The sequence below is a fragment of the Dipodomys spectabilis genome, unplaced genomic scaffold (assembly GCF_019054845.1).
Source record: "Dipodomys spectabilis isolate Male_0828 unplaced genomic scaffold, ASM1905484v1 ptg000018l, whole genome shotgun sequence".
Lineage (NCBI taxonomy): Eukaryota > Metazoa > Chordata > Mammalia > Rodentia > Heteromyidae > Dipodomys > Dipodomys spectabilis.
In genome coordinates this window covers 11,044,392-11,068,752 of record NW_024870695.1, presented here as the reverse complement: position 1 = coordinate 11,068,752, position 24,361 = coordinate 11,044,392, and the positions used below count along the sequence as shown (strand labels likewise).

General features: G+C 52.8%; 3 protein-coding genes across 5 annotated transcripts; 1 reads left to right on the top strand and 2 right to left on the bottom strand.

The window, feature by feature from the left end:
• Positions 1-2,311: 2,311 nt before the first annotated feature.
• Dhx58 (DExH-box helicase 58) lies at positions 2,312-12,497 on the bottom strand. 2 transcript variants are annotated; one of them, XM_042674076.1, is made up of 12 exons: positions 12,161-12,497; positions 11,840-12,041; positions 11,143-11,333; positions 10,224-10,340; positions 9,377-9,503; positions 8,994-9,185; positions 7,046-7,299; positions 6,376-6,525; positions 6,129-6,278; positions 5,001-5,191; positions 3,170-3,266; positions 2,312-2,933 (listed from the first exon to the last, which is right to left on the bottom strand). In XM_042674076.1, the coding sequence occupies exons 1-12, from the start codon at positions 12,326-12,328 to the stop codon at positions 2,748-2,750; spliced, it is 2,025 nt and encodes a 674-aa protein (XP_042530010.1). In that variant the 5' UTR covers positions 12,329-12,497; the 3' UTR covers positions 2,312-2,747. The 2 variants fall into 2 exon arrangements, with proteins under 2 accessions (XP_042530010.1, XP_042530011.1); XM_042674077.1 differs by having other exon boundaries at positions 2,312-2,730.
• A 372-nt stretch (positions 12,498-12,869) lies between these two features.
• Positions 12,870-21,875, bottom strand: Kat2a (lysine acetyltransferase 2A). Of its 2 annotated transcripts, none has more exons than XM_042673983.1 (18): positions 21,477-21,875; positions 21,221-21,344; positions 20,546-20,691; positions 20,329-20,418; positions 19,357-19,538; positions 19,073-19,264; positions 18,119-18,225; positions 17,817-17,927; positions 17,589-17,728; positions 17,297-17,505; positions 16,975-17,101; positions 15,695-15,805; positions 14,617-14,760; positions 14,250-14,364; positions 14,123-14,159; positions 13,976-14,039; positions 13,749-13,833; positions 12,870-13,561 (listed from the first exon to the last, which is right to left on the bottom strand). In XM_042673983.1, the coding sequence occupies exons 1-18, from the start codon at positions 21,813-21,815 to the stop codon at positions 13,368-13,370; spliced, it is 2,517 nt and encodes an 838-aa protein (XP_042529917.1). In that variant the 5' UTR covers positions 21,816-21,875; the 3' UTR covers positions 12,870-13,367. The 2 variants fall into 2 exon arrangements, with proteins under 2 accessions (XP_042529917.1, XP_042529918.1); XM_042673984.1 differs by having other exon boundaries at positions 17,589-17,725.
• Positions 21,876-23,178: 1,303 nt separating this feature from the next.
• Positions 23,179-23,690, top strand: Hspb9 (heat shock protein family B (small) member 9). The gene has a single exon (XM_042674125.1). It carries the CDS (start codon positions 23,206-23,208, stop codon positions 23,683-23,685), a length of 480 nt encoding a protein of 159 aa, XP_042530059.1. The 5' UTR covers positions 23,179-23,205; the 3' UTR covers positions 23,686-23,690.
• Positions 23,691-24,361: the final 671 nt, after the last annotated feature.

Genomic DNA, 24,361 nt, shown 5'->3' with positions numbered 1-24,361 from the left:
CTCGCCTAGTTGGCGGCGCCGGCGTTGGGCTGGAGGGAAGGGGCGGGGCCGGGCCGGGGGCGGGGCGCGAGGGGAGGGGTCGGCCCAGCCCCACCCCGAGCCTTGGCGCAGTGGGGTTGGCTGGAACTTTCAGATGGGGAGTGGGAGGGGAGCATCCCGGCCACTGGGGAGGGCCTGGAGCTCCGGTTTTCCCAGGGCTGAGTTAGGACGCTTGGGTCCTGGGACCCTGATGAAATCCCACCTTTCCTGGGCTGCTTTGTTCAGATCCCTGGAGCCAGAGGCTCCATAGGAAGACCCCCTGGTAAGCAGCAGCAGGCGGAGCACAGGTGGTTCACATCTGTCATCCTAGTTAATCAGGAAGCTGAGATCTGAGGATTTCGGTTCAAAGCCAGCCTAGGCAGAGGTATCCAGGAGACTCTCATCTCCCAAGGAACCATCAAAAAGTCGAAAGTAGAGCTGTGGCTCAAGTGGTAGAGTGTTAGCCTTGAGCCAAAAAAGTTCAGGGTCAGCATCCAGGCTCTGAGTTCAAGCCCCAGGACTGGCACCAAAAATAAATAAAAGCAGCAAGACTAGACACCTCTCCTTTCCCAAGTTCCCCACAGCTGAGGCTCATGGAGGCTGGCCCAGAGGGCACAGCAGGTGGGAGAGGGTTTGCCTAATGTAAAGGCAGTATGTTCCCCATCCAGGGGTCAGCCGTGTACAGATTCAGGCCACTGAAGGGGACCAATGGGTGTCCAGGTCATCTTTATCCTCAGTCCATCTCTCTCCCTGCAGCCCTCCCTCCTCACAATCCCCAACACCAGCTCAGGTCCCTCAGCTGTCACTGTTTAGTCCTGGAATGACAGGCGTCCAGACTCCGTGAGTCCAGCCACATTCAAGGCCATTGAGCTTAGCACCCCATGCCCCGGCCCCCCTCCCGCTGCCCCCAGTCGCTAATTTTATTGACCTGTAAAAGGCACGTTGCTGGCAAGGGAGGGAATAACTCAAGTTGCACTGGGGATGGGATAGGCAGAAGGGGCCCAAAAGGCAGAGATGGGACAAGAGCTAGGAGAAGGACTCCGAGAGCTGGGGCAACTGGACAGAAAGGACTCTGACAAGAGAACTTTACTCTCAGAGCAGACGGGAGCCAAAACAGACTAGAACTGGAATTTCAGCCCTGTCAGAAAAGAAAAAATCATGGGAGAAGAGAGTATACATTATTTCCCAGGTACCCTGAGGCAGGACCAAAGATAAAGCAGAAGGGGAGGAGGTTAGATGGTAGGAAGGACCAGTCATCCTGCTGCCACATCTTTTCTCTAGCCCCCTCCCTTCCTCTTGAAGGTGACTCCTGCCTGCTGGGCCTCTTACTACAGAAATAGCCCTTTCCCTAAAGAATCAACCTAGATCTTGCTTGCTTCTTTCCTATTAAAATGAGAACAAAAAAAAAATTAGGCCTTTCTAATTCTCCTCACTCCCACCCCCTCAAATCCTGTTGCTCAGCCTTACTCCAGGTAAGGCAAGCTCTCTGCAACCGAGCTACATTCCCAGTCCCTCCATTTTTGATCACTGATGCTCTTTCTGAAGCTATGTGTCACTAAAGAGGAATGTTTTAACATTAAAAATTACCACCAAGCAGACCAGTATGGAGTGGGATAGGAGGAAGCAATTTCATTGAGAAAGAGGACACTTCTGAAGATAATAGCCATGTTCAGTTATCTTTATTGTTAAGACAGGGTCTTGTTATATAGCCCAGCCTGGCCTCAAACTTGTGTTCCTCTAGCCTCTACCTCCTGAGTGAGGGGATTACAGGCATACATCACTACTGCAAGGCTTGTGTTCAATATTTTTTTTTCTGGTCCTGGGGCTTGAACTCATTGTTCCTGAGCCTCTTTGTGCTCAAGGCTAGTGCTCTACAACTTGAGCCACAGGGCTACTTCTGGCCTTTTTGGGGTAGTTTATTAGAAATAAAAGTCTCATGGATTTCCTGCCTGGGCTGGCTTTGAGTCGTGATCCTCAGATCTCAGCCTCCTGAGTAGCTAGGATGACAGGTGTGAGCCACTAGTATCTGGTTTCAGGATCTTGATTATTGAACTTTACACTATAATTGTGTATAGATTATTTTCTACCATCTATACCTTAAAATCATTGTTAAAATACCATGTATTTTTTCCATTTTTTTTTTTTTTTTGGTCCAGTTGTGGGGCCTGAACTCTGGGCCTGGCCGCTGTCCCTCAGCTCTTCAGCTCAAGGCTAGCTCTCTACCACTTGAGCCACAGCGCCACTTCCGGCTGTTTTCTTTTTGCTTATGTGGTGCTGAGGAATCGAACCCAGGGCCTCAGGCATGCAAGGCAAGCGCTCTACCACTGAGCTATACTTCCCAGCCTATTTTTTCCATTTTTAATTATTGTTATGCAAAGCCTCACAAACCAGGAATGGCTTTGGCAGGCAAAGGATATTGTGGTTCCTAAGTACAATAGAACAATTCTCCTGCCTCAGTTTCTCTGAGTCCATCCAGTGTGCCTGAAAATATGTGTTTGCACATGTGTATGTAGCAAGGTGCAGGGTAGGGCACAACGAGGGGTGTGGGGCTGAACTGTGACCACTCCTCTTGTTGCTTCCTCATTGTGGGATCCACAGAGCCAGCCCTGGTGTCCGGAGTTCCTCCAGGATGGTGAGTCAGGCAAAGGAGGCCTGGATCCTGGCTCTGTCCAGGAGATGATGGCGGCTGCCATCTGCAGTCCGACCCAGGTACTGCAGTGATGATGTGGTTAATGCAGGGAGAGATCTGATAGGTTCTGGGTACAGTGCTCCACCATGTTAAAGTCAGCCACAGGGAATGGCACCCGGGACCACTTTTTAGCCTGGATCCGTCCGTTAGGGGTCTGTAGCAGCATGCTACGGATTTTAAGAACTGGCAGGTTCACTGATTTATAGATCATTTGCAGACCCCAGGCCTAGGGGTGGGGGACAGAGCAGTCAGTATTTGGGTCTCTGCCCTCAGGCAGGGTTCCTCTCCTCAAGTTGGAATTCTGTGAATACTAGGCCTGCGTCTCCCACCCAAGACTGAATGTTAGCACCTTCATAAAACCATAGGCTCCCTTTAGGAGGGCTGGACACCCTCCAGAAACTGAGGGCACTTGGGGCAGGGTTGGCTGAGGCTCTGGGACCTGGAATATGGTCTTTTACTTACCTCCCCACAGTTCCTGCAGCTAATGGTACCCCCAGGCTTCCAGTCCTTGAAGACTCTATCTATGACCACGGGCTCCTGGGAGACGGTATAGTAGATCCTGGAGGAGAATGGGGGTGGTTATACCCCTTATATGCTCCCTTTACCCCAGACTTCATGCTCTCCCTGTCTCTCCCCAACCCCATTGGCTGGCTGTACTCGAGGGCTGGAGGTCTTCCTGCCTATCAAGAACAACAGTGATCTAAAGCTAGGATATCCTTCCTCTGAGTCTTCAGGAAGTTCTGCCTGTGCGCCTTCCACCCATTCCCTTCTGCCCAAGTCTAGGCCTCAGCATCGCCTTCCTGGATGATTTTTAAGTCTCCTGAGGGCTCTCCCATGACCATCCTTACTCCCAATCTCAAGTCTCATTCCAACAACTGCTCCCCAACAGTCTAAGAATGCACCTCTTCCTTGACGTGCCATTTCTCAGAATGCATCTAAGCCCCCCACCCTGACCCCTTCTTACCTTCTAGGTAAATAAAGGCTGAACTTCCAAGCTCATCTTTCAGCATCCTCTACAGGCTAGTCTGTGTTCTTCCTAAATCTCATCCCTCCCAGCCACTCTGTTCAGACTCCTACTCCTATGGGAATGACCCTATTCACTGTTCTTATCACCTCTGTCTATATTCATCTAATCATTCTTCCACACTCAAACCCAACCATCCTTCCAGACATAGTCCAAATGCTCCCTCCTTGAATAAGTTAATGTGCATAAAGATCCAAGACACTAATGACCTGACATTGAACAGGTGCCTGATGGCTATTTAATGATGATGGAGATGGGGGCAGGGCTACCCTCCAGGATACAAAGGACAGAGATGGCTCAGAAAGGGCCAGCTTGCTCGCTCGCTTAGTTATAAGAGGTTTTACTATGTTGTCCAGGTTGGCCTTGAACTCCTAGGCTCAACTGATTCTCCTACCTCAGCCTTGTACAGGTGCCTACCACCAGAGCTAGCCAGCCTCTTCGTGCCTTCTGAGTAGCAGGACCAGAGATCCAGATTGTGGCTGTTCAGGATCTAGCATCCTGAATGCTAATTCTTGTCCACATAGTAGGATATGGAAGTTGAGTAAGTTTCAGTCTCTCCATTTCCTCATTTGCAAAATGGGAATGGAGATAAAACCTAGCCAAACAGACTGTTGGGAAAAGGCCAAATCAGTGCTTGTTGAAGTACTCTTTGCGTGGGACGCCAGTGGCTCACACCTGTAATCCTAGCTTCTCAGGAGATTGAGACCTGGGGATTGCAGTTTGAAGCCAGCCCAGACAGACCAATCTGTGAGATTTTTATCTCCAATTAACCAGCAAAAAAAGCCGGAAGGAGAGGTATAGCTCAAGTAGCAGAGCACCAGCCTTGAGTAAAAAACACCTAAGCAAGAGTTTGAATCCCTGAGTTCATGCCCCAGTACCGGCACAAAAATAAGTAAATAAAACCTCTTTACCCTCCCACACCTGTGGAGAGATGAGATCTCGCCACCCATCCCACACCTCCCTCATCCTGGCAGCCTTCCCACAGGTCTGACTGTAAGGAAATGCCCACCTCCCAGATTTAATCTCCGCCCTTGATGGGGCAGCGCCTGAGCAGAAGTGAGGCACCTCCCACCTCTGGCCCATGACCATGTAAAAGGGGTCTCCAAGGAGCCAGGTGGCACCATTTTCTCCCTTTCCTCATAAGAACTTGGCCTTGTCAGCTCTGCTGGCAATAAACCTTTTCTTCTACTTGACTTCTGTCCCTGTGGTCTTTTGGGTTACATTCTTTGGGGTTACTTTCTGCCTAGGTTACATTTTTCCTTCACTCACGAGAAGCTGGGGTTCACGTTGACGTGGTGGGTGCCCTCCACCTTCCGCATGTCACTCCCGTGGCCCACAGCCACCATGCAGTTGATGCAGAGTAGTTGCACATGCTCTGGGGAGAACTGCTGCCGCTTACTCTCCCGCTTTGCTGCCTGGACTGCCCGCTTGACCAGGGCTTCCTGCTGCAGGTCCCGGATCTAGAGGGAAGGGGGTGGCTGAAGCCCGGGAAGCTCTTGGGGGTAAAGCGCTCTTAAAGACCTCCTAGCATTTGTACCCAAAGGGATTTGACTTAACCTTTGAGGAATTCTGGCTTTTGTTTTGTTGTTTTTTGAAGCTCTGTGGGAAGCTCTTTTCGGAAGATTTAGAAGATCTTTTGGAAGAGTTCATGCGAAGCTGATTCTTTGAATCTGTCATGGGGGTATGATTAATAACGATTCTGGGCTCACAAATGTAATCCTAGTTACAGAGGAAGGCTGAGATGGGAGGATGGCAGTTCAAGGCCAGCCTTCAACTACTGGTTGAGAATCCCCCATCTCAAACAATAAAAAGCTGGGTGTGGTGGCATGCACCTGTTATCCCAGCTATGTGAAAAGCCTATAAAAGAAAACCTCCATCTGGACTGGCCAGGGGGCAAAGCAAGACCCTATGCAAAAAAATAATTTTAAAAAAGGGCCGGGGGTATGGCTCAAGTGGTACAGCACTTGAGCAAGCATGAAGCCCTTCAGCTGACAATGATGCTGGGACTACAGTAGTGTACAGGACTTCCTGGGACAAGGCTGGATATTGGTGAGCCTGCTGCAGGACTCCTGACCAGAGAGCCTGGTTCTGCATTTACCTTGTGCTTGTAACTTTTGTTTTTCCTGTGCCTGGCTCCAGAAAGTTATCTAGCAATGAAGATAAAAAGAAAGCCTAGGACAAGGCCTGTTCCTGAGACCATCTTGAGACCAGCCGGTGTTTTCCTAGCAATCCCATCTTCTGGTCTCTATCCGTTTCTCTATGGTTCACACCTTTCCCAAGTGAGCCAAAAAGAAACGGGGCCCAAGGGAAGTGTATATGGGCTACAGTCAGAGACCTGCCTGGCCAGCCTCCTTCCGCCCCACCCTTCCCCACAGGCTGTGCCGGCTGCTCACAAACCTTGGCCTGGTACTCAGCCTGGTCCATTCTCTGCACAGCTGCTACTGCCCTCTCCATCAATGTCTCCAGCGCCTCATTGGTCAGCTCCCGCCGCAGCTCTCGACTGCCCTCTGTTGCCACAAATGAGTACACACTCTGACCAGCCCGAGCCTGGGAAGGATGATGGGGACAAGGTCTGAGTGAGGCTGGGGTCCACACAGGGTCCTTCAAGGGCTGGGCTGGGGTGGGGGCGGGATGGTTGGAGTACCTGGACCATGGAGATTTCGTTGGTCAGGAGCCCGTAGCGCACCACTACCTTGCACTGAGCAATATCCAGTCCCTCCTCTGCCACGCTGGTAGCCACCAGGAGGTTCAAGGAGCCTGTCCGGAATTTCTGGATCACTTCTTGCTGATGCCTCTGTTGGGAGGATGCAGAGACGAGAACGAGGCTGGGGTATCTGGACCCATCTACCTCGCAGAGCAGCCCCTCCTGATGCTGCCTTTCACTAGCTTGGCCTATCTCCCTAGAGACCTAGAGTCCCAACTCTGCCTTCAAGTACCTCAGGGATCCTGGCCATCTTCCTAAGTGACCATCCAATCCCTAGCTCCCTTAGGACTCCTAAGAGTCCCTGCCCTTATGCCCTAGGATCTCCTGGCTTGGTTCTTATCCCACAAAGGATCCTAGATACCCGGGCCTCTGCCAGGAGGAACCCCATGATCCACTTCTTTCCTTTCTGCTCCCAAGGACCCCCCAACTGGGGGTGGGGAACTTCAGCACTGAGGACTTCAGTGTTTGTCCCAGATCTCTGCCATCTTGCCTGGAATATTCAATGCTTCTCTCCCCCACGGTTCTTCTGTGTACATTGCTCTGTGCTGAGGATCTTGTCCCTATGGCTCCCTTATCCTTTAGCCCCTGTATCTTTCCCCAAAGCCCACACCTGGGTCATGTGGATGCTCTGGCTGTTGTTGCCAGACCCAATCAGCAGCTGAGCACTGATGTCCACTGTCCGCAGGCCAGGCTGCTGCTGGAGCCAGAGCAGGAGGGAGTGAGCACTCTGACGTGTCTGGGTGAAGATGATGCCCCGGGGATTATCAGGACTCCCAAACTGTTCCAGTAAGATCTGTTCCAGCATCTCCAGTTTTGGGTTCTTGGGGCCCTGAGTTGCCAAGCTGGACAGCATGGTCTTGTGGCCTGAGGAAAGCCCAGAGATAGAAGCTCACACCAAAAGGGCTAGGACTGCAGGATTGTGGTGGGGGAAGGGAAGGACACCTGCTCCTGCTTGTTCCTCTAGGACTGCCCACTCCACAAGCATACTCAAGGACACCTCTGCCATGTCCACTCTCAAGGCCAGACTTGAAATCTGCATAGAATCCTTTGCTTGCAGACAAGCACCGAATTCTGTTTAGCTGCCAGGATGATGGCTGAACTTCTCATGCTGACTAAAGCCAATAGGGCCTTGATCTGACTTGACCTTGGGTTTCTATACTTCAGCTGGCACTGAGGCTTCCGGCCTCAAGTTTCACCCTCTCACTTTTATCCTTCCTTTCCCACTGAAAGTAACCACACCCTCCAGATTTTGGGGGACCACTATGAATATATATATATATACACACACTTTTTTTTTTTTGTCTGTCATAGGGCGCTGTCCCTCAGCTCTTCAGCTCAAGGCTAGTGCACTACCACTTGAGCCACAGCACCACTTCTGGTTTTTTGGTGGTTTATTGGAGATAAGAGTTTCATGGCCTTTCCTGCCCAGGCTGGCTTGAACCATGATCCTCAGATCTCAGCCTCCTGAGTAGCTAGGATTACAGGGATGAGCCACCGGTACTCAGTTATGAAAATTTTGTTTTGTTTTGGTTTTGGTCTGTTGTGGGGTTTGAACTCTGGGCCTGGGCCTGGGCGCTGTCCCTGGGCTCTTCAGCTCAAGGCTAGTGCTCTACCACTTGAGCCACAGTGCCACTTCTGGCTTTTTCTGCTATGTGGTGATGAGGAATTGAACCCAGGGCCTCATGCATGCAAGGCAAGCACTTTACCACTGAGCCACCTTCCCAGCCCCTATAAAAAATATTTTAAGAAGCCGGGTGCTGGTGGCTCACGCCTGTAATACTAGCTACTCAGGAGGCTGAGATCTGAGGATTGCGGTTCAAAGCCAGCCCGGGCAGGAAAAACCGTGAGACTCCTATCTCCAATAAACCACCAGAAAACCGGAAGTGGTGCTGTAGCTCAAGTGGTAGAGCGCTCGCCTTGAGCTGAAGAGCTGAGGGACAGCGGCCAGGCCCAGAGTTCAAGCCCCACAACCGACCAAAAAAAAAAATTTTTAAGAAATCTTTTAAAAATGTATTTGTCAATAACATGCATTAATTTTTTTGTAACTGTGTACACTTTACAAATAAGGAAGTAAATCTGTTAGGCTAGACCAAATGCTATGGCTCAGGAGGCTGAGATCTGAGAATCAAGGTTCAAAGTCATCCCAGGCAGACAAATCCAAGAGACTGTATCACCAATTTACCAGCAAAAAAGCTGTAAGTAGATGTGGCTTGAGTGATAGAGTGCTAGCCCTGAACATAAAGCTAAAGGACAAGCCGGAAGTGGCACTGTGGCTCAAGTGGTAGAGCCCTAGCCTTGAGCTGAAGAGCTGAGGGACAGGGCCCATGACTGACAAATAAACAAATAAATAAGTAAATAAAAGCTAAAGGACAGTGCCCAGACCCTGAGTTCAAGACTCAGTACTGACACACAAAGAAACCTGTATTTACACTCTTGGATTTTGGTTACAAATATGGTCCCAAGAACTCCATTGTTACCTTCTCAGTCCACGTTGGCCCCTATGCCCTGGCTAACTCTGAGGCCTCCTCACCCAGTTCTGAGCCCTGATTTTGCCTCACCATTGAACAGTTCCAGCAGCCAATGCTCAGCATACAGGATCTGGGTTTTAGTGGCACGCTCCCTATTGTAGAAGTCCTGCAGCATGGTCAGAGCGTCCAGGGCACGGACAGTGTCATGGATGAGCAGGGCATCATTGTACCTTCGAAGGTGTAGCGCATACACCCGCCTCTCCTGAAGTCCTGCCTCAGCCGCTGCAGGTGGGATGGGGCGGGGCACAGGGTCAGAACAGGGTGACCCCAGGCTCCACCTGTACATCCAACTCCTGGCAAAACTCTGAGCAGACAGTCTTCAACCCTAATGATTCCTCCTCCATCCAGGCAGCGCCCACCCCTCACCCCCCACCTCCAGAAACCTCACCATCTGCCTAAGCAGTCCCTCTTACCATCCTTGCTCAGCTCTACCACCTGCTGCTCATACATCTGTGTCCCAAAGTCCTGGCCCAACTCAGGCATCCCCAGGCGGTCATGAACTTGTTTCATGAGCTTCTTTATCAAGTCTCCAAATGGGTCCTGGACAAGAGGAGTGGAGGTGGGGGGGGGGGGGAATTTTCATCATATTGGAGGGATGGGGCCTCTATCTGTTGTGTCTGAGAGGTGAGGGCTCCAGAAGGAGGCTAGCTGGGGTATGATGGAGTCCTAGCTAGAGATGGACCTGATTCCCATACCCAGTTCCTGCTGTCTCTTCTATCAGACAAATATAAGTATCACCACGGAAGGAGAGAACTTGATACAGTCCCAGCCTCATGGTTGGCAAAGGACTCACATCATGCCAACTTCTATAACAGAGACCCATAGGTTGTAGACACGAGCTATATCTACCCCTTTCACACAAAAAAAGAGAAATGGAGCCAGGCACTGGTGGCTCACACCTGTAATCCTAGCTACTCAAGAGGCTGAGATCTGAGGATCAGATTTCAAAGCCAGCCCGGGGAAGAAACTCCATGAGACTCTCCAATAAACCACCAGAAAACCAGAAGTGGCGCTGTGGTTCAAGTGGTAGAGCTCTCACTTTGAGCTGAAGAGCTGAGGGACAGCGCCCAGGTCCAGAGTTCAAGCCCCATAATTGACAAAAAAAAAAAGAGAGAGAGAGAGCAATGGAGACTCAGAGGTATAAGCAAGAAGCCTGGAGTCACAGTGAGGGTGGGGCCAGTGTCCAAGCCTAGGTTCCCTCACTCCACACCATGGCCCCAAGCCTCATGCCTGCCCTGTGCCTCTTTCCCATGCATATACCTGGCTGCGCCTCTGGCAGAGGTCATACTGCTTGCAGGGCTTGGGATTGTGCTCCTGTAGCTGAGGGTAGTACTGCTCAGGTGACATGATGCGCCATGTATCCAAGTTGGCACAGAGCTGGGAGCAACAGAGAGAGCTTCACTAGAAAGGGGAGGGGCCTGTGGGGACCCCGGGCAGAACTTTGAGGCAGGATGGCACCTAGCCTGAAACAGGACCAGGGAGGGGAGGGATTCATTTCTTCAAATAGTGAGTCCTGCTTGCCTTCTCCCCAATGTTAGTATTAGAGGCACTAGGGGCACAGAGGGAGTTCCATTGGAGTTGGAGAATAAGAGAATGAGAGCATTTCAAGTAGTATGAATGAGCTCTGAAAAGACTAAAACTGGATGATAGGACAGAGGCAATAAGTAAGGAAGAATGAAAATCTGACATAAAGCTATTTGATGAATGGCAAGAAGTAATCAGATAAGGGAAGTTTAATAGAAAGGGCCTCTTTCTCTCTCTCTTTTCTCTTGCGTTCATCCCCCCACCCCCCTTGGTGGCACTGGGGTTCAAACTCAGGGCCTTATACTTGCTAGGCAGGTGCTGTACTGTTTGGGGGAAGGATTTCAAGCAAAAGGAATGGCAAGTGCAAGGATCTGGAGAAGAGAACCCAGTATGTTCGAGGTAGAGGAAAAGACCAGTGTAGGAATAGTATGAGTAAAAGGGATGGTGTGAGAAACAGGCAGGAGCTAGATTTAAACCAACAAGTGAGCTTAAGTGCCACAAGAAGCTGTTAGGATGCTAGATAGACCTTGGGTGAAAAGACTCCTGATAAGGAGTCAGGGTGCTCTCAAGGGCTGGTGGGGATGGGATAGAGGGAGGCAGTCAGGAAGGTCTCTGGAGGGAATGGTGGCTGGAAGGCCACAGGGGCTAAGCTGACCTGCAGAATGTGGTCAATGGCCCCATCGAGCTTGGAGGCCCCGCCAGTGCCCGGAGAGGCTGTAAGTCCCAGAATCTGGGGTAAGGGCCGAGCCCTCTGTAGTTTATGCTCTAGGTACCGGTTCAGGATGACATTGTAGACTGTTTCCTTGTGTGTGTGGTGACACTCATCCACCACGATCAGGGAGAAGGCTGAGGGAACATAGGGGAAGGCTGTTACCTGTGTTTGCACAGTTTTCCTCCCATTTACTGTGTCCCATATAGTCTCTGTATCCATTTGACAATTTTGTCACACACACACACACACACACAATACACCAATATTAGGGCTAAACTCAGGGCCTCATGCTCTTGCTTGGCTTTTTTACAACTCCACTTTCAGGTAGTTAATTGGAAATAAAGAGTCTCACACACTTAACTGTTCTGGCTGGTTTCGAACCTGGATTCTTAGATCTCAGCTTCCCGAGTGGCTAGGTTTACAGGAATAAGCCACCAGTGCCCAGCCTCATCTGACTTTTTCCCTTCATAATTTGTACCCTGTTTCCACAGGAGTGAGGCAAGGATGACATCGCTCATTTATAGATCAGTAAACAGAGATAAGCTGAAGAAAGGGATTTACCCCAGGATCCTGCCCTGTAGCCAGGCCTATTCTTCATCTATACCTGAGGTATATGCTTTCCCCTGCTCACAACCCTCACCTGTGAGTTCCACATGCTCCTCTACATCAGAACTAGTCAGCGCCATCTGCAGCAGCTCAGCTGTGCAGATGAGCAGGTGGTGGGACCGGACTACATGGCCAAAACCAGCCCGTGGGCCCATGTCCCCACTCAGGGTTGTCATGGTCCAGCGTCCACCCAGCATCCGGCTGAACTCCTCACCATGCTGGGTCACCAGGTGCACCTAGGGTTGGAAGATTAGGGTGAAAAGTCAGGTGAGTTTAGAAGCTGAGTGCTCTGGAGGGACCTACATGATGCCTGAAGAGAGCTGAGACACTGCTGTGGAAAGGGGAGACCACTTACCCTGTTGACCAGTACCACCACCTTGGCTCCATCCACTGTCTCTAAATGCCTCTTGGCCACATACGCGGCTGCCCGGGTCTTGCCGGCGCCCGTGGGCAGCCATATGATGACATTCTTGCCCTCCAGGGCAGGCATGATCACCTCCCATTGGTAGGGGCGCAGCTCCATTCTGGATCAGCAGGGGGCTCAGAACCCCTGGCCACAGTGTAGATTTTCCCTTTGCCCAGGACTCCAACCCACTTGCGGGAGGTAGGACAGGACACACTGCAGACCCCACTGGGAGCCAGAAGTAACAAGCTACTCCTTACCCCCGCCCAGCCGGGGTTTCAGGTCTTGTTTTTCGAAAAGCTCCGTCGGGCAGCTGAGAAAAGGAAACTGAAACTTAGGGGCAGGGCCAGCGAGGGTGGAGCTCAACCCTTTGTAATAAAAGCCCCAGCAAGGGGCAGGGCTACATATCATCCAAAGGTGCATCCTTTGCTCCTGGAACCTCTACCCTAGGTCCCTTTTCTCAGCCAGGTTAAGGTGGAGGTTAAGACCTTGGCTGCCTCTGGTTTCTGGACCGAGAACAGCCTGGAGAAAGGAGGTCTGCAATCAGGCAGGTCTATTTCCCTGGGAGCAAGACAGGACAGCTTGAAGCTTAATGGACTCAAGGTGGCCTCCTGAGTCTGGAACTACAGGGAAGAAACAATCACACAAAGGGAGAGGAAAAAAAAAAAAAAAGAAAGAGCTTTATTGTTCCCTCTGAGGGATTAATGCCAAGGAATGCGTGGTCCCTAAGTCCCCCCTCAGCCCCTGGGAGACAGACCGCCAGAACAGTGCAGGGTGAGCCTCGACCTCTCCAGACGGGCTACGCTTCCAGCCCCAGAAGCCCGCGCCGAAGCTACAAGCAGCAGTCCCAGCCCTTGGGGAGTCAGGCACCTGGGCCCGGCCAGGCGCCATAGTTCCTTGAGGACCCGGACTGGGGGCCGCCAGGGCCCGGCAGTTCATCCTCGGGCCAGCCACGGGGGCTGGGCTGGGACCGGGAGGTGTCCTCCCCGAGGTGGGACACAAGGGACGGAGCTTCGGGCCTGGAGGTGTCTGCGGGCCGGGGAGGTCTGGAGCGGCGGCGCTGGAGGTGGGTGGGAGCCGGGAGGCCGGCCCCGTCCTCGAGGCTGGCGGGGCCGCTGCGGAGGCCGGGCCCCCTCCTCCAGGCCGGGGGGGGGGGTGGCTACTTGTCGATGAGCCCCCCCTCCTTGAGCTTGAAGTAGAAGAACTTCTCCAGCGCGCTGGCGCAGCGGCAGTACTCGCTGTCGGGCGGGTTGTACTCGCGGCAGTTTGCAATGACCCGCTGCAGGTCGGCCACGAAGAGCTTCCGGGTCACGTAGTAGCGACTGCGCAGGCGCTCGGTCATGGTCTTCAGGTCTGGGGAGGGGGGGGGGGGGGGACAGTGTTAGGGTGGAGGACATGGCCCAGGAATGGCAGGCAGGGGCCGTGGGTGGGAGGCGTGGGGGGGGAGTGGGAGGGGGGGACCCCGGCTTTAAGAGTGGGGGGACGGCCGGGTCCTCGGGTGGTGTGGCCCAGCAAGAAAGAGAAAAATGGAGGTCCTCACCGATGGGGAAGCGGATGACGTCGTAGTAATCAGGGGCCTCTGCCTTCTTCACGGGCTCCATGAAGGGCCAGGCGCTAGGGTGTGACTAGAGAGGGAAGTTGAGCTGGGGGCAAGGCCCATACCCAGCCGGCGGGCGCCACCACCCCAGAATGGGTCATAAAGCCACAACTGTTATAAAAGGATTCCCCTCCTCCCCACCACCCCCGGGGGAAACGTGGGCTCCTCACCTTGATCTGGGCCAGTAGGTTTTTGAGGGTTGTGTACAGCTGGTCTGGGTCCTTCAGTTCCTTGCTGGGATGAGAGATGCCAGGTAAGTGTGAGGCTCTGGGTTCTTGTGCCCCACCCCCCACCCCCACCCCCCTACAGAAACTCACCCCTTCTCTTTCCCCAAGGGCTTCCAGCCAGTTTCTCCTGAAAAGGGGGAATGAGAGAACATCCCTAAGAATGCCTGGCCGACCAAGCAACATGCCTTCCTGTCCCCTCGGCAAAACCCTTACTCACGAATGCCGGGGACACTCTCTACAGGGATCTGCCTCACGCCCTCCTTGAAGCAGCTTAGCCCGGGGTAGACCTTGCGGATCTGGGCCTGTTTGCGCTCAATCAACTTCTTGATGATCTGAGGGAAGAAGGGGTTTGAGTTGGCCCACTCCAGCCCCAGCCTCAACTTTCCCAAGGCCACAGGCTGCTCTGCCTCCCTGTCCTAATTTGCCATATAAGGCAGGGTGAGAACCAAGACCCAGCCCATCCTCACCATATGCATGCACACACAAACACACGCACAAAGGAACACACATGAAGTACAGGTCTACACATGTGCTCAGCCTCCATGTGTGCACAAGATAAACCCCCAGAAATGTGCATGCACAACCTCCTTCTGCTTCTTGATGATGTGGGACAGCTCTGTATAGGGGATCCGGGGATTCAGCTCACACTCCATCAGTGTCGCCCCCTCATAGTCCTTGATGTAGCCCAGGTACCGGCTCTTGGGCACCTTGATGTCCTTGGAGAAGCCCTGAGGAGGGGGGATAGAAAAGACAGTCTAGGGGCTGGGAAGGTGGCTCAGTGGTAGAGTGCTTGCCTTGCATGCCTGAGGCCCTGGGTTCGGTTCCTCAGCACCACATAAGCAAAAAGAAAAAAGCTGGAAGTGGCGCTGTGGCTCAAGTGGTAGAGCGCTAGCCTTGAGCGCCCAGGCCCAGAGTTCAGGCCCTACAACCGGACCCCCCCCCCCAAAAAAAAAGACAGTCTGTCAACAAAAATACTCAATTTTCACAGTGCCCCGCAGAGCACCTGAGTGGTGATGTGTGCCACAATCTCTTGCCCTTCCCCCCCCCCCTTTTTTTTTTTTTTGCCAGTACTGGGGCTTGAACTCTGAGCCTGAGCTGTCCCTCAGCTCTTCAGCTTAAGGCTAGGACTCTTCCACTTGAGCCACTGTGCCACTTCCGGCATTTTTTGTGTATGTGGGGCTGCGGAATTGAACCCACGGCCTCATGTGTGCAAGGCAAGCACTACCACTGAGCTAACTTCCCAGCCCCTCTCACCCATTCCTGAACCTCCTTGTGGCACTGTGAGGACTCTGCCTGTCCGTGAGAAGGTTCTAGGTTGGCTGAGCACCCCACCTACTCCTATAAGCTTTCCAAGTCCTCTGGAATGCCCCACTGGGGCCACAGAAGAATGAAGCAAGACAGGAGGAATGACTTCCTCACAGGTGCCAAGTAGAAGAGGGGACATGAAGAGACCCTGGCTTCCTCCCCAGCAGGAGGCTGCAGAGGAGGACCTGTGGGGGAAGGGGAGGCTTACTTGCTTTCTTTTTTCCCCCTTTTGAAAAAAAAAATTCTCTTTAAGTAGTTGCACAAAGGAGTTGCCATTTAACAGAACAGTTTATGAATACATCTTGACCAACATCACCCCTTTCAACATTTTCAAGTATCCTTCCCAACCCCACTCACTTGCTTTTTGAAGTAGCCAATGGCATACTCATCAGCGTAGGTGAGGAAGTAGAGGATGCTGTGTTTGATGTGGTACTCCTTCAGGTGGTTCATCAGGTGAGTGCCATAGCCCTGGCAGGAAGGGTTGGGGCAGATTGGGATAGAGGTGGAAAAAAGTCTGCAGGGACCAAGGGCAGGAAGGAGGAAAGGTGGCTGGCAAAGGGCTTGCTAAACTACAGACCAATTCCCCAGTTAAATCCAAGAGGTATAATCCCCATTTTACACAAGAGGAAACTTAAGAACTCATATTTTAGTTAGGAAACTATGTCAGTTTGCCAGTATCCAAACCCTACATAGCTCATGGATTTGCAGTCCTTGGGCTTTAGACTGAGGGGAAAGAAGTGAGATTGATCATAAAGGTCTGCTCATCACAGCAACTAGCCGCCCAAAAGAATCTCTGCTATAGGGCTGGGCCCTACAGATCTGGTCTGCCTGAAACAGGACAATGAGGTAGCTAGCCTAAGTCTGCTATAACAAAGGATTGAGCCAGGACTATCAGCATAAGGCAACTGTAACAATTATTAATTCCCTAAGGTATAGAAATGTTCTTGAAATGAAGATAGACTCACTTAAAAAGTGTTTGCTTGTGGCTCATACCTATGAGAATCCAACTACTTAGGAGGTGGAGATAAGGGTCACAATTTAAGGTCAGTCTGGGGGAAAAAGACCAGCCAGGTGTTATGGTACACACCTAAGGTCCCAACTACTTAGGAGGCAGTTAGGAGTGTCATGGTCCAAGGTAAACGCTATCTGAAAAAATTGAAAGCAAATGGAAAACAAAGACCGGGAATGTGGTAGACATTTCCTAGCAAGTGCAGAGCCCTGAGTTCAAGTCTCAAATACTGAAGAAGAAAAAAATAGTGCTGATGGCTGAAGGCAGAGGTATAGCACTGTCTACCATGTACAAGGTCCTGGGTTCTAGCGCCAGTACATGCATATGTGAGCATGTGTGCATACGTGTGCACACACGCATGCTTGCACACACCCACACGCACGGGCACACCTACACACGTGCGTGTGCGCGCACATGCACACACATGCATGGTGCTCATGCTGCCAGCTATTGGGCCTCAATTCTTTAAAGTGCAGTTCCCAAGCTGCAGCTGCCACTGTGTGGGGACATGAGGAACTGCAGGGAGGACAGGGACGACTGGTAACACACTCATCCTGCTGCTCTGACCTGGTTCGAAATCAAACAGTTGGAGGGATGGGGTCAGTCAGGGTCAGGGCACTCAGCTCACCTTGACCTGCTCATTTGAGGTGACAGCACAAAAGACAATTTCCGTGAAGCCTTGAGTGGGAAACATGCGGAAGCAGATCCCACCGATGACCCGCCCATCCTTGATCAAGGCCAGAGTCTTGTGCTTCCTAAGATAGAGAGGGTATGTCAGCCCTTACTTGTCCCCCACTACTCCCAGGTCCAGCTCTAGTCAGTGATGGGAACTGAGAAGCAAAACTCTTTGAAAGTTGGGCCTTGGAACAGGAAGGAAGGTGTCCCCAACCATGAGGGTAAGAAGTCCCTATGGGTCATGTGCGAGGGGCTGAGGCTCCCAGGGGACGCACGGGTCAAAGACGAGGCGGGCAATGTACTCCTTGGGCATGCGGGGCAGCTGGTGGGAGAAGACATTCTGCAGCCCCACGAGCCAGAGCAACACGCGCCGATTGGCCTTGGGCATCAGTGAGTTGCCAATGACGTGGAACTCGATGATGCCACGGCGTTCCTCTAGGCGGGCTGTCTCGTCCCGGGCTGCGTTGGCTGACAGCAAACTCGTCTAGGCAGAAGAGGAGTGGTAAGCAAGGGCCTGGGTACGTGAGGGCCCTTTACCCCCTCTGGTCAGCAGGCCAGCGGGCTCACCTCAGGCCCCAGCATGGCGGCAGGGTCTGTGATGGTCAGCATGACCTCATTGACCAGCTCCATGGGGATGTCGCCCATCACACGAAGCCTCTTGGCATCCTCCAGGGTCAGGTTCTCTGGGAGCTTCCTCTTCTCACCTGCTGGAGAAGTTGGCAAGGTCATCCAGCACAGCCGGCAGGGCCGATGGAGGGGTGTGTGAGGGTCAGAGGTTGGGAATCAAGTACTCACCTGGCATGGGCTCAGCCCCTGTGGAATCCAGACTTAGGGAGCTGTTGCTGCCCCCACCCATGGTAGGGCTGAAGATTGGGGTGCTGGGAACAACCGCGGCACTGACCGTAGCTGAGGAAAAAAAAAAAAACGAAAAAGAAAAAACCTCAAGGATAGAGAACAAAGTGTTGGCAGGTCCCCCAAAAGAATCAAGGCCCTCCCCGCCCCAAATGAGCCCCCTGCAATTTCCACTGCTGCCATTCCCAGGCTCCACTCCATTCCCAGGGCCAAGCAGACCCTACAGAGCCTACTGTGCCACATACCTGGCCGGGGTACCAGCTGCGTCCCCTCTGAGGGTGGCATGGTGAAGCCTGACTCCCAGATGGGAGAGTTGGCCCCATAGATCTCCTCCTCGAGCATGGACAGGAACCTGTCAGGAGAGTTGACTGTTCCACACCTCAGTCCTTCAACCTTGGTACAGCCTGAGCCAGACACAGGGGGACTACAGGCTGACCAGACAGACCCTGATGTTGGGGGGGGGGGGGGGGGCGGGAGCCCAAGAAGGGAGCCAGCCTTTGCCTTCTGGGAAGTCTCGGCCTCAATGGAGAGGCACGGCCCACTGCCTTCTGGGAACCTCTAACTGAGGGTAAGAGGTCAAGACACTCAGGACAGAGATCAGAAGCCTTGCTTTTCCATGATGTGTGGCCCAGGGAGACCGGGTCTGAGCTGATGCCATCCTGTGCTGTGTGGCTAGGCAGGGTATCATATCATTTGCATCCTCTCATTCCCCTCAGAAGAAAAAGGGGCTGAGAATCACCCCATCTTGCCACTGCTTATTCCCAACAAAGGCTTTTGAACTGTAGAGCTATGAGTCAGGTTCCAATGGGAGGAAGGTATGGTCTAGAAAGCATTAGAATAGGGGTGTAGTTGGTTTCACCTCAAGTGTCAGCTCTGGTTTCTTGGAATGCTGTGGTGGGACGGTTTCTGAAGCTGTGTCAGGCCCCCATGGGAAACAATTAGTAATGTCTACCAGGGCTGTGGGAGGGGGCAGCGTTAGCTCGGGCATGTACCTGCCATCCCCAGACTAGCACGTGCAAAGGCAAATACTAGCAAGTTGCTTCTGGGCCATGGGCAAGTCTGCCAGGTAGACACCCAGATCCCAGAAGGCCCATGGAGGGAGAGGAGGGACCAATCCAGGAAGCCTTCCTGGAAAACAGGGGACAAAAAGGAGGACATGACCTTGGGACAAAATCCCAACAAGCCAGACCGGGCCTTACTTGGGAAAGTGAGTGAGGATGAGGGTCCTCTTCTCGGGCACCAGCTTGTCCTTTTCCACTCGGAACTTTTCTAGTAGCTGCCGGCGGGTGACCGTGAAGATGGACCGAAGAAGGCTTCGTCCAAAGACATGGGTGGTCTCATAGCGGGGAAGGCTGTCGCAGCTCTGTGGCACGTGGCAGTAACAGAGCCACCTGGGGGGTGGGAGAGTGGCAGGTAAAGGTGGAGACCACAGAACCCAGCCTAGGCCTACAAACCTCTTCCCTGAGCCACTGGCGGAGCCTACCTGGTATAGTTGACCTTGTAGGTAGCCACATCCTCTGACTGGGACCTCTGTCGAAACTGGGCAGGGGTCTCAAGCTTCCAATAGTTAAGGCATAGCAGGAACATCTTTGAGAGTTCAAACATCGTCTGCCGCTCCCGGGGAGCCAGGTGGCTAAACTTGTACTGCACAAAGTTCAGGACACCCTGAGAGGGGAGATGGAGCAAAACCAGAGGAGGCATGAGCAGCTGCAGGGCCTTTTCACACAGAGATGCTCCCTACCAGACACAGAGGCTCATGCTTATAATCCCAGTTCCATGGGAAGTGGAGATTGGGAGAAATGTGGTCCAAGATCAGATTGAGCAAAAATCAAACAGAAGCTGGACCCAGTGGTGTGCATGTGTCATCCAACTACACATGAAGCAAAAAAAAGAAGACAATCTCAGTCTATGATGGCTGGGGCAAAAATTCCAGACCCTATTCAAAAAGCCAGGTGCTGGCGGCTCACACCTATAATCCTAGTTACTCAGGAGGCTGAGATCTAAGGATCACAATTTGAAGTCAGTGTGAGTAGAAAAGTCTGTGAAACTCCCAATTAACCAGCAAAAATCTGGAAGTAGAGATGTGGCCCAAATGGTAGAGCTCAAGTTTTGATTAAAAAAAAAAAAAGCAAGAGAGCCAAATCCTGAATGCAAATTCCCAAAACAAAATAAAAAGAAAACCCTAGCCACTTGAGATGTGGCTCAAGCAATAAAGTACATGCCTAGCAAGTACTAAATCTTGAGTTAAATTCTACTAGTAAAAAAAAAAAAAAGACACCCCACATACTCTGGGACTCAGAATAGAAACTAAGCCCTGATCTACCGGCAAGTTATCAAAGAACATGTCCCTTCTCTGAACCTCTCCCCCACTCGCCTCTTGAAGACGATGGAGAACAAAGGTTCCCCACTCCTCCAAAACTCCCCCAGTTCTCCTCTTACCACCTTCCTGTCCCACCTGTTCAATGTTAGGCTTCTCAAATGGAGGGCTGCCCAGGGACCCTTCCACCACAGGCCGGGTCATCTGCAGGATGCATTTCCGCAGGAGCTGGAGGGAAGAGGAAGGGGGAGGAGTAGTGACTGACAACAGAGCTCAGAACTGAGGACCCCCTCCCCTCAACATTCAAAAGGCCTTCCCACATCCACTCCTAAACTCTCAGTCCCTGAAAGCTCACCTTGAAGAGGTAGAAATAGACCTGCTTGGTGTCTGTGTCCTCTTCCTTGTGAACAGACATGAACAGGTTCTCCACATCCACCACCATGCCCAGCAGCCGGTTAATTTCATCCTCTGACACATTCTCCAGGTGGGACACATGGTCAGCTGCAAGAAGAGTGGGGAAGAAAGGATGGAAGAGATCCACAGGATCTGTGTGCCAGGAGCTCAGGCCTGTAATCCTAAATCTGAGGGCTGAGGTTTGAAGCCAGCCTGAGCAGAAAAGTCCATGAGTCTTCTTATATCTAATTAACCAACAAAAAACCAGAAGTAGATGTGTGGCTCAAATAGTACAGTGCTAGCCTTGAACAAAAAGGCCAAATGAGAGCTTGAGGCCCTGAGTGGAGGAAGAAGAGGAAAAGAAGAAGAAATAATAATCTACAGGGCTTCCCGCACTTCTTGCCAGCCATCCCCAAATACATCCTCATTCCCTCCAACCCATGTGGACCAACAGGGCGAATGAATGATCCCATGCCGGCCCTGGCAGATGGCTCCTGCCTTTCACATATCCCAACCCAATCTTTTCTCAGAAGCATCTGATTTTTTTTCTGAGAGGCTTTATGGTAAAGTTATCCCCTCCAACAGGACCTTGCACCAACCCCTTTACAACCAGTTCCCAAGGCGCAGCCTGCCTTACCTAAAGGGTGCTCACAGCTGCGGCACAGCTCGCTCAGGTTGGCAGCTGGCTGTTGGAGGTCCATACGTGGTGCGGTGGGGGGCTTGGGATTTTTCCAGCCATTACACTTGCAGGTTTCATTGGCCTAGAGGAGGAAAGATCAGTCAATGGCACTGTATTTTTGGAGCCGGAGCCGCTCGAAGCGTCGCCCCGATTCCCACTCGAGCCCTCGGATGCCCCCAAGTCCCGCCCCTTTCGTCCCAGGCCCCGCCCCCACCTTGCAAGCCGAGAAGACCCCAAGCTTCTCGAGCTTCTTGGCACGCGGCAGTCCCCGGACTTGCGCCTTCCTCTGGCTAGCGCGCTGCTGCTGGCTCAAGCCAGGCCGAGCTGGATCGCCCCCGGCCCCAGTCCCCCCACTTCCTACCCCGGGGCCCCCAGCCCCTGTGCTCCCAGCCGGGGCTGCAGCTGGGGCGGGGGCTGGCGCCGGGGTGGGAGCCGGAGTGGAGGCAGAAGCCGGACTGGGCGAAGGAGTCGGAGTTGGGGCTGGGGCCGGAGACTGAAGGGGCCGGGGCTGCGCAGCTGGGGCAGGGGTCGAGGCCTGGGATGGTTCCGCCATGGCCTCCCCGCAGCGGAGCGGCACCGCGGTCCCAGCCCTAGGGCCGCATGGGCAACCGGCTCGCAGTGCGCAGGCGTCACCGCCCTGGTGCACGCTGGGAGTTGTAGTCTTGCCGCGCCGTGCCCCTCTGCCTCTGCCTTCCAGACTTTTCTGCTCTGTCGCTTGGTCCCAAGCAGCAACCCATTTGACTGCTTCTCACTTCTATCCTGAGGGCATCCGGAACAGTCGTGATTGCTATCCTTTGGGGGACACGGAACATCTCAGAACATAGGCATCTGTTTGGGGAGATTTGTGGATTTTGAAGCCCACCAAGGGAAATGGAAGCAGTCATTTTAGAGACCAGCCATGTTAAAATACGACCCTTATATCAGCTAATGTAAGCTGGTAAGGGGCGGGGAGGAGGGAGTGAGACAAATGCTGGACCCTCAATTTCAAACTTGGGTGGCCCTAGGTCAGTCCTATCCTGGGGTTCTCTTCTCGATCACAGCTCCAAGGCATATCCTACAGACTACCTGACATAGAATTTAGGACTTAGTTTAAATGTAGTTTAAATGTAGCAACTTAGTTTAAATTTTTGCTATGTGGTATCGACACGGGTGTTGGCTTTGTGATATTCAGCTAAATATTTTTGTGCACTTCTCTTTATTACGTAAGGATTTTTTTTCCCCTATGAAACCATTGAGCACAGGCATAGCTACGGCTGGGATAGTCACAAAGAAAGCTACCAAAGTGAGGACAGAGGGAGATAAAACCCAGCTTTCAGCTCTGTCTTCATCTTTGTGGTCTCCAAGCCCAGCCCTGGGGCCTACAGAACAGGAAGAGAATTCAAGATGCAGAAAGATACTTCTTTCCTCACATGTTAGCGCAGGATTATGCGTGGTCAGGGAAAGGCAGGGTGTTCTAAGCATAGATGACCAGCAAGACCCCTTGGAAGACTCCTTCTGTCTCTATCTAGGAAACAGTCCTCCTAGTCCCGGGCCTGGTTCATAGAGGGCAGGACAGCCTTCTTCCAGCCAGGTAACTCAATCTGATCTTGGCTGTGACCAAATCATCCATTTACATGCAGGTTGGGATCCTGCATGCTCAGTTGTATCCAGTTCCACCGCAACCCTGGACCCTCTGATGCTGGTGAAGGGCAAAGGGAGGAGCAGCGTCCAGGCAGCAGGACGACTGACAACTTGGCACCCGGACGTAGGACAAGCATGGTTAACCTGGAACACTGCCCAACGTTTGCCGGTGCTGAAGGAACTGGGTGGGCGGAGCTGAGCTCAGCTGAGTGGGCGGGGCTTGACCGAGATGGGCAGGACTAGGGCGGGGCGGGGCGGCCTCCCTCCCGCGCACCTGCCGGGGCAGCGAGCCTCGAGCCCTCACATAGCAGTTGCTCACTCGGATGCAGCGGGTCAGTGGCAGTTTCTCCAACGAGAGTCGGGTGGCGCCCCGGTTTTCTAATGCGGCAGTCACTGAACGAAATCAAGTGGCCACACTACCGGTGCGGGTGCTCAGGGACGAGGGACTAAATGTGCAGAACCGTGAACACAGCCAAGATGATTTCCAAGTGAAGATGGATGCCTTCGGCTTTGCCCCAGAGGAACTCGTGGTGCAGGTAGATGGCCAAAGCTTGGTGGTGACCGGCCAGCGACACCAGGAGGGCTCCGACCCTGCCAGAGGCAGTTACCGCCGAATGGAGCAGAAGGTGCACCGACAGATGTTACTCCCGCCTGACCTAGACCCGGCCGCCATGTCGTGCTGCCTGACCCCCTCAGGCCAGCTGTGGGTCCGTGGCCAGTGCAGGGCGCTGCCTCTGTCCCAAGCCCACACTGATCCATCCCTGAGGCCCAGGCGACAGGGCTCTAAGAAAAGTTCCACCTAACCTGACCTAGTAAACAACCACCGTGATGAGCAGACTAAGGGTCCTGTCTTTTCTGGTGTTGGGGTCAGATGCTGATGGTTAGAACCGCAGGTAGAGGAGCTCCTCACCCACCCCCCAAGTGGTGGTGGGCCAAGAATCAGGTCCTGGGTGAAACTGGAGAACCTGGGTGTCATCAGACCCCAGACCCAGACCTAGTGAAGGGACCTGAGACTTGGGGGTGGACCTGCAGGGGGAGGGAAGGAATGCAGTGGAGAAAAATGGTGCCAGGTGGCAAGGAAAGTGAGGTGCTGTAGCCCTGCTTTTTGAAGTTGTCAGTGTCCCTTCTTCAAGGAAGAGGATGAGAAGATTCACCCAACAGGCCTGGTGCACCCCCAGTGGTCATCTCAGAGATCTCCCACACATGAATTCTGTGTCCCCTAATGTAAGCTGATGAGGGCAGGGAGGTGGGGGAGAGAAAAATGCAGGACCCTCAGCTTCAAGCTTAGTTGGCCCCAGGTCAGTGCTGTCCCGATCCTACATACTCAGAGCTTTTTCTTGGTTACCATGACCACCAGCATCCCCTCAAATTGTGTGTATGGGGAGGGGGGCTGTGTTTAAGAACACTCTGGTTCATTTTAAATTAATTTCAATAAACTAGAGAGGACATTGATAAGCTGCTAGAGAAAGACGAAGACAA